General features: G+C 35.9%; 1 protein-coding gene across 1 annotated transcript in view; it reads right to left on the bottom strand.

Annotated features, from left to right (window-relative positions):
* The window catches only part of PARD3B (par-3 family cell polarity regulator beta), a 1,010,919-nt gene that overhangs the window by 864,653 nt on the left and 131,624 nt on the right, over positions 1-14,642 (bottom strand). The window contains exon 2 of the mRNA XM_030325489.1: positions 141-242. Coding sequence (XP_030181349.1) covers positions 141-242 — 102 coding nt within the window. The remainder of the gene's footprint in view (positions 1-140; positions 243-14,642) is intronic.

The following is a 14,642-nucleotide window of genomic DNA, read 5'->3' as shown; positions in this document are numbered from 1 at the left end:
TTTATAGGCTGTTCAGGTGAAACCTGAACAGATGGTATCTTTTAACAATAACTGACACATGAGTTTGTTAAGGATCTCAATCTCTAGGAAACACACAGCTCTAAAGAGGAAAACAAAGAGGAACAGTTTTAGTCATCTACCTTATCTTTGTCTTCAACGACATCTGCCAAAACATCATCTGGATCCAGGATTCCTCCATCCGTGTACTCTAAGTGATGAATCTTCACCCAGTAGCCAGGATCCTATGGTAGAACAATCAACAAGTTTCACGACTCGAGCTTTTTAAAACTACATTTTAATTTTTTAAAAAATAATAAGTTGACTCATCAAAAATAGGCCCTAGTAATAAAATGTTCGAACACCATAAATAAATGTTACCTCTTTATTTCAATAAACATTTGGTATTTTTATCCTATTTCAGGTAAATCAGTAAATCAAAGTATACATATTTCATCAATTACCCTGGAAGATAAATCACCATGCAAAAATAAAGTGCCACTGTTATTTGAGAAGGAATTTCAAGAAAGTTTTTATAACTTCAAACGAGGTAATCCCAAGAATACTTTGGGGGGAAAAAAACGTCTTCTTGGGGGTACTCTGAAATGGGCTTAGAAATTCACACTCAGATTCTCAAAGCTGTAGGGGAGGAAAAAAAATCTAAGGGCAGAAATCTTTGATGGCGATCATCACTTTACAATCTATCAAGTGGAATGGGATAACCACTGACTTCTTCATCTTTTTAAATCTCCAGGCTGTATGCATGTCCTCAACTCCAAGATTTGAGATGACATCTGGAGCAAGGGCTCCACAGGGCGGCAAGTCGAACTAGGTTTGGAGCTGAAACAGTTCACTCAACCACAGTAGTGCTTTAGGAGATTTCCAAGTAATGTCTTAAAAAACCTACTCAGGAATGTAAGGACTAAGAAAAGGAAGTTATTTTCCTAATTCTATATGTGGCTACATACTCACGCTAGAACTCAGAATTAGATGATGTAGCTCATTGGGTTATTTACATACTGCCTATTTCCAGAAAAGATATGAAAGCCAACCATAATAATGAGACAAGAACATGAGCCAATGAATGAAGAAAAATATTAGTAAGTTTTTTACAGAATACCCAAGCTATCATCGATTTGGCTCTGTGATTCTCTGAAAGCTTCTCAAAGTGGGAAAATTTTGAGCTTTATATAAAGCACACAAAAAACAAATAACGTGCCAGTTTACAAGAAGGAAATTCTTCTAGGATAAAGCCCTAAGCCTTTACCAAATGAATCTTTATAAAGGAGAAGAACTAACACAGCCCATAGAATTCAACTGCAATATTACAAAAGCTAGTAGAAATGATTGTCACAGAGCCTCCCCTTTACCCACTCCCTAATAAAAGGCAAGGGCATACTATATTAAATAAGAGTAAAGCTTTTAAAGCATCTACTCAGAGGGACAATGAAATGTGACCCAAGAACATAGCTTTTCAGTAATCTGACTAGATCAAGTCATAGGCTTAAAAAATCCAAAGGAATTCTTCTTAGATAGGCTTTTGACTTCAAAATTAAGTTTTCTATCAAGTATCTGACAAGCTATTCCAAGTAAAATGAATTTCGTTGCATCTAATATTAGACTTATAGGTAGAAACACTAATGATTAGGAAACTTTTAACTGCCTGGTTCTCTTGCCCTGAGAGATTGCCAAAAAAAAAAAAAAAAAAAAAAAAAAAAGGCAGCCACTGTATAACCAGGTAAGAATAGCAAAGCACACCCATCGGTCAGATTCTTTAATCAGAGATCTAAACCAACTCAAGGTCAACGTGCTATAAAAGGTAAGCTAAGTACAACAGACTAGATTCTAAATAAGGAGAACACCAGAGTAGGCAAACACTATGTAACAGCCACCGGACCGTACAGAAAAGAAACAGCTCCCCCAGTCATCTTTGGGAATTCAGTCTTTTGGCTATGGCCATGCTACGAGCAACATAGTTTTTCCAAATACACCCAGGACTTCTAATTGAAATCTACAGGGTATTACATTTCCTTGTAAAAACTGCCTTCTTACAAAGGGAGTGCAACTTAATTAATTTCTATTAATGTCCATTGAGTTGGGTTTTGATATATTACAACACTATAGATGAAATCTGTTGATTTTGACCATGTTTGTAAAAGGTGATGTATTATAAAGAGTTCTAAAGAGTTTGTATTTTTTTTTACATATTCAATTACTTAAAAGACCTCTATTAAGTTGTCTGCTTTTTTCTCATGCTCCGTTTGTAAAAGCAGATTTTATCACCTAAGATTGAAGTAAACAACTACTCCCAACAATTGCAGTGTAAATTAAAATATGCCTGTTTTCCTGCCTAGAGGTAGGAACAGAAAGAAGAAAACCAAACACTCCGATTTAAAATAGGGAAACTCAGGAAGTAACGGAGGACAGGATCTGATCAGTAGCAAAGGGAGCAGACAAGAGGCAGCTCCATGGGGCCGTTAAGTCCCACAGCATTCTGCTATCCCACACGTCGGGCTCTAGGACGTTCTGGAAAATAAGCCCTAGGAGTTGTAACTAAGACATTTATTTCTAATGGTCTAATTGTGATTCGAAAGAGTACAGGATTTAAAAGTTTGGCAGAACTAAATCAAGTAATAAAGTTATTTTGATACATTTTGGAATAGTATATTCAATCAAAAAAAAAAAAAATTAAGTGAAATACATGGTGCCAGAATATAAAAAGACTGTTTGCAACTCTGACACTGCCATCTCACTTTGGTACTGCCATTTTATACACTCTAGCAAAGAGTAGACTAATAATGAGCACACATCTAGTTCTGAACGAAAACAGACAAGTTATATGAAAGGAGTCTCAGTTAATATTTTACATGTCCAAGGGAGGTAAATCAACAAACCCAGCGCGTACCAACTGTGATTTTGTCCCCACGGTATTTTCGCCATAGTGCTATAGATCACTTTAAGAATATACATACAATATTAGCAGCCAACAGCCATTATAAGACCATAAATTCACCCTGACTCCTTTATGTATGTAAAAATTCAACCATTACCTTGCAGTCAAGATTTTGCATTTCATTTACTTAGTTTTATGACCATCAGGAATAAAACTGATCAAATATGAAAAGATGCTCACATATGCATCTTGTTTCACACAATCATTTGGGAAAGTTTACTGTATTTTTCAGGATCATGACATTAATTTACCTCTCTATTGCACAAATATCTGTACTACATAAAACTTAAATTATTTCAAAAATATCTGTAGTAAAAGTGTTACACAATAAATCTTAGAACTTATACTCCTAGGTTCTTAAAGTATTGAAAAAATAACATAGCACGCATTGCTTCCTCTATTTCTGATAGTTTCTTATCATTATTTTTAAATAATACATACTTAAATACTACTAGAACTTTAAAACTAAAAATAGCCACAAGGATGAATTGGAAAAGGAAACAAAAATATATGCATTATGGAAAGACCACAATTATAGGAAACTTGTAATTAATCAATGCAGAAATCGTTCCAAATAGGCACGGATATTAACAGCAACAAATATCCTTCACTGTGGGTAGAAGACATGAAATTTGACCCTATACCTTAGAAAATCTCTATTAGCCAGAGTTCTGAAGAATAATAATTTTCACCTGCAATATCAGGAGGAATAGACTGAGAAGCCAGACACTAAGATGCTGTGACTACCAAGCACTGAGACGGTGTCAATCATCAAAAGAGAGAAAACATGGATGTTTCTAAGCTAAATGCGTCTGGCCCAAAAAAGAGAAAAAATAGCCTGCAATGGCAGCAGGTTCAAAAGTGAGGCAAGCACTACAAAGAAAGAGCCAGTGTTGGAAAAGAGCTGTATTTAGCAGTGGTGACAATTACAGAGCTCAGTAATGCAACTGATTTTTCGGTGACTTCATGTTGTGACACAAATAATTGTACCTGTTGGAATACAAGAACAATTGCAAAATTAAAGTTAATGGAAAGTTAAATATTTTCTGTGTAGAATTTAATTTCATGAATTTGGTGAAATATATCCATAAAATGACATTTCACCATTTGATCGTCAACATCATCAAAGCAGATAACTTTAGTGGTTACTATAGGGCGGGTGCTATATGTACTATGAGTTTTATAGGATTAGCTAGTTTAACCTCAAACAGCCTCATGAAATAGTTATCAATCCATTTTACAGATGAGGAAAGCAAGGCATGGGCACGTGAACGGACTTGCCCAAGGGTAAATGCTTAACAGCAGAGTCAAAATGTGTTTTTTAAACACAGCAAATAAGGGTTGGGGTTTTTTTTTTTACTAATTAAAAAATATTAACAGAGGATTCTGGGTGTCTCAGTCCATTAAGAGTCCAGCTCCTGATTTTGGCTCAGGTCATGCTCTCACAGTTCCTGGGTTTGAGCCCCATGTCAGGCTCCACACTATCAGTGTGCTTGGGATTCTATCTCCCTCTCTTGGTACCCCTCCCCTACTCAGGCTCATTCACTCACTCTCTCAAAATAAATAAACTTAAAGAAAATTTAACAAAAATCACAACTGCCTAACAATAAGGCAGGGGATCAGATCCATCTCTGTTGCTACTTAAGTATATGGATCCGGGCAAGTCATCACTACTCTGGACCTTAGTTCTTCATCCACAGTGAACATGAAGGCTCTCTGGCCTTCTGCACAACGCAGCACATGCAAGTCACAGTGTAGAGGACATGACAGGGCAATAATGGAAGGCCCCAAAATATTTCCCTAAGTGTGTCCAGTGTTTTCCAGGTGAGAGAAGCTTCAGAACATGATTCCTCATAATCATGAAATTAAATGTTGGAGAAGAAATGGAAAAAGATCTTCCTGCTCAGAGCAGAGATGAAGCTTGAGGCATCAGAAGAGAATTATGAAGGTTTTCATCCATGCACACTTTAACTACTTCTATCATAATCCTCTGCAGTTATTCTCCCAACTACTCCAGACCAAAAGAGAGTATGGTGCCCCAGAACACCAGCACCCAGGAAGGAGATAGTAGTCAGAACAAGTGTAGAGACTGTTTGGGGACAGGTACAGAGCAAGAGTCTCTGAATAACCAACCACAGACAGTGTAGGGAAAAAGCAGTTCCTGAAAACGATGCCTGAGCAAAGCCTAGCAGAGCAGCACTGACAACTGAAAGGACAGAATGAAGCCAGAAAAGGAAGTAATAAATCTTGATATTATGAGCTGGCCCTGACTTCAGAATACGCCTCTAATTTCCTGAAAAAGATTAACCAAGAGTATGACAGGAACACAAGTGATGCCATTTTAATCATGTTTCTAAGGAACTCAAGAGAACTAGAATTGCAACAAGGGTTTTTATGCTGGGTTGAAAGTAATACCCAGCAAACTCAACAGAATTAAAAACCTCAATTTATATAAAAAATAAACGTGAATAAGTCCACCTGTAAATTTACTCCAGCTTTAAAAATCTATGAACCTACCAAAAAAAACTTGATATAGCCATACCAATGTCAGATAAAGGAGCCTTTAAGAACATTACTAAAGGTAAAGGAGAACATTTCGTGATGATAAAAGGATCAATCCAATGGAAAGAAAGCAATTCTAAACCTAGGTACCTGATAACTTCAATACATATGCTGCCAAAATGGACAGATATTTTAAAAATAAATAAATAAACAAATCCACTTAACTATAGAGAACAAACTGAGGGTTACTGGAGGGGAGGGGATGCATTAAATGGGTGATCGGTATTAAGGAGGGCACTTGTGATGAGCACTGGGTGTTGTATGTAAGTGATGAATCACTAAATTCTACACCTGAAACTAATAGTATAATGGGTGTTAAACTGAAATTTAAATAAATCTTGAAGAAGAAAAAAAATCTTTAAAAGTAAATCCAAAATCACAGTGAGACTTTTGGTAGGAAACAAAGATATAAATCATCTGATTAACAATTAACACAATTAACAAAGGGACCTAACTTATTTATATTCCATACGTATAAGACACCGTACCCATAAAGATTAGAAAAAACATTCTCTACAAGTGCATATGGAATATACACCCAATTTCAAAAGTCCAGAATCACTGAGAATATGTTCTTTGATCAAAGTCAGAGTCAATTCCAGAAATACACCTATAAAATGCCAGGCTGTTTGGAAATACAGTTCCAAATAATCCAATTTGAAAAATAGTTCTTAACATAGAATAATTAAAACAGCATACAAAAAATTATGAGATGCAGCTAAAGCAGTGCTTAATGGCAAATTTATGGCCTTAAATGCAAATATGAGAAAAAAGAAAAGCTGAGCCCAAGAAGCTAGAAAAAGAGCTATTCAAACACAAATACAGAGGGAAGGAAACAAAGAGAAAAAAAATAGGGGCACCTGGGTGGCTTGGTCAGTTAAGCGTCTGAATTTGGCTCAGGTCGTGAGCTCTCGGTTCGTGAGCTCGAGTCCCATGTCAGGCTCTGTGCTGACAGCTCAGAGTCTGGAGCCTGCTTCAGATTCCGTGTCTCCCTCTCTCTCTCTCTGCCCCTCCCCCATTCATGCTCTCACCCTCCCCCCCCAAAAAATAAAATAAAAACATTGAAAAAAATTTAATAAAAAGAAAGAACAAAGTTGGTTCTATGAAAGGCTTGATAAAATTGGCAAATGCCTAGCAAAACTTATCAAAAAACAAACAAAAAAGAAAAAACACACAAATTTCCACTATCAAGGAAAAAGACAAGCAATACCATCTTAGATTTTACAGCCATTAAACACATATGGTAAAAATTTAGACCTATAAAATTGGCAATGAAATGAACATTTAAAAAAAATACAACTTACCAAAACTGGCCAAAAATAGGAAACAGAAATACAAAGACAACAATTAAATTTTAAAACTTTCCCATAAAGAACCAGACTCACATTACTTCACAGATAATATCTTCCTAATGTTTAAGGAAGAAAGGGTGTCACTCTCATACAAATACTTCTAGAAACTACAAGAGAAAAAATTTCCCATCCTTTTTTTTAAGTGTATTTTTATTTATTTTGAGAGGGGACGTGGGGGAGCACAAACAGGGAAGGGGCAGAGAGAAATGGAGACAGAATCCCAAGCAGGCTCTGCAAGGCCAACGCAGAGCCCGATTCAGGGCTGGGACCCACAAACTGTGAGTTCATGACCCGAGCCTAAGTCAAGAATCAGATGCTTAACTGACAGGCGCCTCTCCCATCCTTTTTTATGAGGACAATGTAACCTGGATACAAAGGCCTTACAAGGGCATTATACAAAAATTATAAAATTTACAAAAATTTGCATATGGATAAGTATGAAAAAAATCTCAAATAAAATATGTGTAAATCAAAATTCAGTGATATACGTAAAGGATTTATTCCCTTAATGCAAGAGTGGTTTAAAATTCAAAAATCAACTGAGGTAGTCACCTAATGAGTAAGGGAAAAAAGGATAAAAATTAGATGATCACAATGGATTCACTTGAGACTATTCACCACCAATTCACAGTAAAAAGTATCTTAGCGAGCAAGGCAAACCTACAATTAAGGCAAACCAGTAACAGAAAACTCAAAAATTAAAAAACAGCAACATTTATAATAGCATCATCAAATCAAATATTTAGGAATAAGTCTAACAAAAATGCATAAAACCTTTATGCTAAAACTTACCAATTTTTACAAAAAACTAAAGAAGAGTTTCAAGGATTAACAAAGTCAATATTCTGAAGGTGTTCATCTTGCCCCAAACTGATTAAGGATGAGTTAGGGTTATGACCAACCAGAATTCTCAGACACTGATCGCTGGAGTGTACATTTCATTAAACTGTTGAACATAAACATCCTACATAGCTCAGCAATCCCACTCCTAGATATATATATCCAACAGAAGCAAGTATATAGAATTACCAAAATACATGCCCTGTAAGATTCATAAGAGAATTCCTAATACCTAAAAATCTGGAATAGCCCAAATATTCATCACCAGTAAAATGAGTAAGCACCATGTCCATGCAGCAGAATACTAAATATCAACAAGAATGAATAAACTACAATTTTATGCAGCAATATGGGTGAATGTCACAGCGTAACACTGATGGGAGTCAAATACTCAAAAAAGTACATACTCTGATTCCATCAAGAAGCTCTAAAACAGGCAGAATTATTTCATAATGTTAGAAATCAGGAGACTGATTACCCCTTGAGAGGGAAAGGGCAGTGAGTAGAAAATGGGCACAAAGGGGCTTCTAGAGTCATGGTTTATTTCTTGATGTGCTGGCTACGCTTACTTGTGCACTTTTCTGTATGTGTGGTATACTTTAAAAATCTTTTCGGGGCGCCTGGGTGGCTCAGTCGGTTAAGCGGCCGACTTCGGCTCAGGTCATGATCTCGCGGTCCGTGAGTTCGAGCCCTGCGTCAGGCTCTGTGCTGACAGCTCAGAGCCTGGAGCCTGTTTCAGATTCTGTGTCTCCCTCTCTCTGACCCTCCCCCATTCATGCTCTGTCTCTCTCTGTCTCAAAAATAAATAAATGTTGAAAAAAAATTTAATAAAAAAAAATCTTTTCATAATTTAAGGACTCTTTGCTTCAAAAAATAGGATTTCTTTTTTCCAAACTGAAATACATAATAGTTCCCTTTACACATGACCATGACTACAAATAATTAAATAAGACCTCTAAAAAAGCTGTTTAGAACTAGCTTCCTTAAAATTATAAGAACAAATCTTAGGGCAAATAAAAGAAAGGAATGTAACAGTCCCAAAAGACAGAGAGGCTGGGTTCCCCCACCCACAGAAAACGTAGCTTACTGACCATCAATCATTCAAAACTTATAAGACTCAGAGAGGAGGCTTAATGAACCACAGGCTTAAATGAGTCAACAGTGTGACAAATACGTTAAATATGTTACCACTATCATGAGCTATGATAATAGTACTGTGTCCAAAACAGAGCAAGTAATAATCTCATTCTATACTAAGTGGACACACCATATTTATAGTATTTTCTTCAAAATTTAAGGGGTGGTCATTAACGAACTGGAGAACACCAATATGGGTGAATGGAAAAAGGTCAGCTCATTCATCTTAAGACATGATTTAGGTTTGTTTAAACCGTAGAACACAAAGGAAAATGTTTTTGCTATTTCAAACATAGAACCACAGTTTATGGGGCACTGGGCTCTTCAAGTTATCAGACAAAAATCTCTTACTGTCAAGATTATCACTGGTAATCTCTCAGGGAGATACCATATCGGAGACAAACATCTCTCTCGAGTCTAACACTACCTGCTTTTCAACTAGGACTGGCAAATTACTGTATTTTCAGTTAAGCACCAGATAAATTATCTGGATTATACTGCAGACAATGTGAGAATTACACATAATCCTAACGTAAGTGAGAATTATATATGTAATGTAATTACTTATGGAAGTGAGAATTACATAATCCTAAAGAGCCCTTCTGACTCTCAAACCTACAGCATCTAGAACCTCAAAGTTCCTTGGGGCTTTGAACCTAAAGTTAGAGAACTTCTGGCAAGAAGAAATCTCTTCTGTATTATAAGAATAATGTTTTCCACATAGGGAATAGAGTCGATGGTGTAATAGAGCATGGTGACAGATGGTAGCTACACTCGTAAGCATAATGTACAGAGCTGTTGAATCACTATGTTGCACACCTGAAACTAATGTAACATTGTGCATCGACTATACTTCAATTAAAAAAAAAAAAAGTTTTCAGAAGTTCAGCATGATTCCACAGTTATAGAGCATCTCCAAGCAGAAAGTCTGAGCAAAACAAATTTTACATGTCTCAATCTATCAGTTATTCTGTGTCTTGCTATGTAACCTGAAAATTCACTAATTTATGAACAGATTTAAAGAAAGGGGTCTTCTACAATCCTAGGTAACAGAATTACTCTGGTAGAGAAACAAAATGAAAACCTGAGAATTTTATATTACGTACCTTGTACTAAATAGGCTACTTTCTCACTCTAAAACAACTCTTCCCTACTGACGACCTCAAATGTGGGGTTTTCAATCCTTGACTAGTAAATTCACGAGTTCAGAAACTCATAGAAATCCACTGGCTATGAGCGGATTCTTATCCACAGACCACCGAGACCGGTCCTCCCATCTTACTGGGGGAGAGAGGCGGGGACACCAGAATAAAAGACGAAGCCACAAAGAAGGTTGTGGTTGGCTTGTGCTATCCCATCTTAAACAAAAGCAGTCTCCATATGAGAGCACCAACAATTCCAGGGTAAGTTTTCGATTTTATCTCATAATCCAAATTTTGATACTACTACTTACTCTCCTTTTCAAGTAGGAAGAAAAATATTTAAGCATCAAGGCATATACTTCACTTTCTATTTCATTTATCAACTAAATATTAAAAGAGAGTGTTAATCACCTCATGCCATTTCTCATTCAGTTTCGTGAAGTAACCATAATCTCAGTTTTCTTTGTATAAAGAAATGTAAAGGTTCATTTAAAGGTTCATTTTTTTTTCATCCTGGAATTAACCTAAACTTATTTGAGGAAAAAAAGGTCCAGATATTTAAGTTCTTTTTTTTAAGGACAATTTTTAATTATTTTAAAATCTACTGCCTACATCATCACAGTACACTCACTTTACAAGAATATGGAAATTTCCTTTTTCTATGAATCTAAGACTTAAATGCATAAAAGTTTAAGTCTTATGTAAATCTTCAGGATTAAATACATTATAATCTTAAAATCAAAGTTCTATCAGGAAAATCAAATGTTAAAGTCTGAAATTAACAAAAATTGTACTTGTATTTAATTGACACATCTATTTCAAAAATTTCCCAGTATGAAATACTTCCAAAACATTAAACCATTACTAATTTAGTAATGCTGAAATACGGTGTTTCAAAACAATTTTAAAGAAAACAGCTGATTTTCTTTTTTAAATCCTGTTTTCCGTTAATTGTTTTCAATGAAATTTTATAGTCCAAAGACCTGGATGCCAAGGTTTTAGAAGCCTGTGTGGTCCAAAGGAATGCAAAGCCCACAGCCAAAGAATGGAAGCAGCCACGTCCCCAAAGAGAAGGAGAAGCTATAACTTTTTAAATAATTTATTATGAAACCCTAAAAAGCATTCTGCTATGAAATGAATTTTAATAGGAATTTGAGAATGCAAATTCATACAACTCAAGCTTTGCTGAATGTAGCCAATTAAATCCCACCATTATTGCTGCTATGATGCCAGCATCTTCGTAAGGTAATTCCAAAGTACAGTTTGACAGATAATGTTAATTGTGTATCTTTATGTATATAAATGAATGAATGAAGATTTAAAGTATTCTACAAGTACCCAAGATGGACTCCAGATCTTTATTCAAACACAGAAAGTTTTATGCTTCATCACTGAAGAAATCAAGACATAGAAAAGAGAATTTTAATTTATATCAGAAGAGGTACTGCTGTGTTTATAAAAACATGTAACTCTAAGAGAAACATAAAGACATCATCAACTGTATTCCTGCTCACTGTGTATAAAACTTCTTTTCAGTATGGCAATCATAGGAATGGTGAAGGATTCGCAGTCTCTGATTTTCAGAAGTATTGACATACTATTCCCACTACTGTTAACTCTGTTTTTCCAACAACAGGGCCATTCCTCCAGAATCCAATGGATGGAACACTGATGAAGCTAAAAAGAACACAGAAAGCACAGGAAAGGAAGCAGGAAAAGCTGAACACAAGTACCCCATGTTCAGAGCATTCGAGTCTTGCTACCCCACCCAACTACAGAAAGCTAGTGGTCTTCCTCCCCAGCCACTCCTCATAGGCAGTTAGGGGAATATGTGCCTCCAAAATGAGAGATACGGGAAACAGAGGACCCAACACCAAAGACATGAGAAAGGAATGCCCGCCTAAGAAATAGTGATAGCAATTAATATTACAGCCATGCAGGAGTTTGGGGAGCAACGGATCTTGACAGGATCAGCACAATGAAGGGCTTCAGGAGTGAGGTTATCAAGGAACTACACAAAATTGTCAGATTTTATGGCAGACTTAAATCTAAAGAAAACGGTACTACAGAGTCATTTTCTGCCACTATTAGGAGAGAAAAAAAAGCATGAGACTCAAAGAAAACTAAGCAAATCAAATAGGTTAATTTCAGGGAAAACAAAAATTTGTACGGGACAGGAAGGAATCATAGTTATTGGCTGAAGAGTAAACATCTGCATGGCTACTGTAGTAAAAACACTGAATATAGAGTTGACCAAACATTCCAACAATTTTGGGCAACCATGGGGTAGAAAAATGGAAAAAGGATAAGAAAGTTATAATTTTCAGGTACCCTAATAGGATATAAAAAATTGATGAACAAAGAGATAGCAGTAAGTTCTTTATTTGTAAATAAAAGCACACTGCCATCCCTTGGTTCACAAATTATTTAGAATTATTACTACCTAAAAAAAGGTATTATTAGTACCTAAAAAAGACAGCTTAAAAAAAAAAAAAAAAGGTGCTTTTTAGAAGCAGCCTGGTGGGAGAATCCATAAACCCCTGTTTTTAGTTTGGGGCCTTTTAGCACTATTTGACCTTTCTAACTAGAAATGGGCAAACTATGGGCCACAGGCCAAATCCTGCCCATCATCCATTTTTGTAAATTAAGTTTAGTGAAACACGGCCATGCTCACTCATGTGAGCATCTGAATGGCTGCTTTCACACTGCAACCGCGGAGGTGTCATATGGGCTTGCACAGGCTAAACTATTTACAATCTGGCTCTTTACAAAAAGAGTTTGCCAACTCCTGCTTTAAACCGTGTGTAAGAATTACTTTGATTGTAAAAATTAAACGGTACAGAGGGGTGGTCCACGGTATTCTCCAGAAACAACTCTTTTAGGCATCTGTTTTAGTCTAACTAAATGTTAGCTCCTCTCTAAATAAGCACTTCTCACAGTCTCAATGACTTCAGAAATCACCTTTTGACTTTGATATCATGAAGGCAACTAAGTGTAGAGTCCTCCAATTTCGCCATCCTTCTTTCTCCCAATATTGTTATTCAAATATATGTCCTTTAAAGGCTACTTTTATCTTTAGTGAATAACTTAAACTTCTATTTTTAATTCTATCATCTAAAGACTGCATTTCTTCATTCCTCAGAGTAAAAGAGAACATCACAGTCCCTACTCTTCTGTCCTTCTGCCCTTTTACTTTCCATATCTGTCATCTCTACCTTATACATTATCAAAGTGGAAAACATTTGCATTCTCCTCTGTAATGATAACCCTACTTTGTCTATAATCAGATTCCAAAAGTTGAAAGCCAATGGCTGGTATTGACATTTATGGCAGCCAAAGGAATAGTGTTCTCTGATGAACCAAACAGGAGATGACTGTCTGTCATTCCTTACGGTGCTAATGTCATACCCCCTAAGCCATTCCAATAAGAATGTTCAAATACATTCTCCTTGTTACAGTCTACCTTTTGCCAAAAATAATGTCAGGTTACTTTAATATGTAAGTCATAAGAGTTGACCTCAATATCAAAAAATGTATAGTAAATTATTCCAAAATATATTTTTATAGTATTTTCTATATATAGTATATATACATTTACACATATGTGTGTATATATGTATATATGGTCACAAAATGCAGGTGGATATAAAAACATTCAATGGTAAAACAGATTGTGCCCAATTTTATACAGACAAGAAATAGCACTCTCTTTGAAAATGAGCATGGTTGCCTTTGATAAAATGAAAATAGGCTAATTTTTCTAGGAAAATTATAAATGCCTGGAATCTAGAATATGAGAAGTATTTCCTATAGTTCAATAGTAATAAATAAGGATACTATTCATTTCCTATTCCTCCTAGAACAAATCGTCACTAACTTAGTACCTTAAAGTTACTGTCTTATAGTTCTATAGCTCTTATGTCTGATGCCCTTCTCGCTGGACTAAAATCAAGTTGTCAGTGGAGCTGAATTCCTAATTTGGGGGCTCTTGGGCAGGATCTGTTCCTTGGCCTTTTTAGCACTTCTCACATTCTTTGGGTCAAGGCCTTCCTTCTACCTTTAAAGCTAGGAATGGCCAGCCCAGTCTGACCTCTTCTGATTAATTCTCCCACATACAAGGACTCTTGTGATTCCATAGGGCCCATCAGGATAATGCGGGACAATCTCCCTATCTCCAAGTTAACTGATTAGCAATCTTAATTCCATATGCCACCTTACTTCTCATTTGCCATGTAACATAATATATACACAGGTTCTGACAACAAGAAGTAAACAACTTTGGGAGGCCATTATTTTGCCTAGAACAGGAGTCAAATATAGTATACTGTTGTTGTTTTTTTAAGTGTCTTTTTTTTAAAGCGTCTTAATTTTGCGTAGAACCAGGAGTCAAACACATTATACTGTCTTTTTTTTAATGTCCTTTTTTAAAGTGTCTCTATTGCTCCAAATTAAATATGAATAAAAATTAGTGCATCAGAAGACCCATCTCAAGAGTTGTGTTTGGAATAAAAAGGGTTATAATTTAGGTTAACTAAGTAACTAGAAGACACATGTTCAGAAATTTTCAGTGTTAATTTAGAAGCCCAGCCATCATGAAATGTTGGGTCACATTCACTTTTGGCCTAACATTCCAGCAAATGTTACCCAAGAGCAGCATTA

Source organism: Lynx canadensis, chromosome C1 (assembly GCF_007474595.2).
Source record: "Lynx canadensis isolate LIC74 chromosome C1, mLynCan4.pri.v2, whole genome shotgun sequence".
Lineage (NCBI taxonomy): Eukaryota > Metazoa > Chordata > Mammalia > Carnivora > Felidae > Lynx > Lynx canadensis.
Note: the sequence above shows the minus strand (reverse complement) of the source record. Positions and strands in the feature narration are given on the sequence as shown.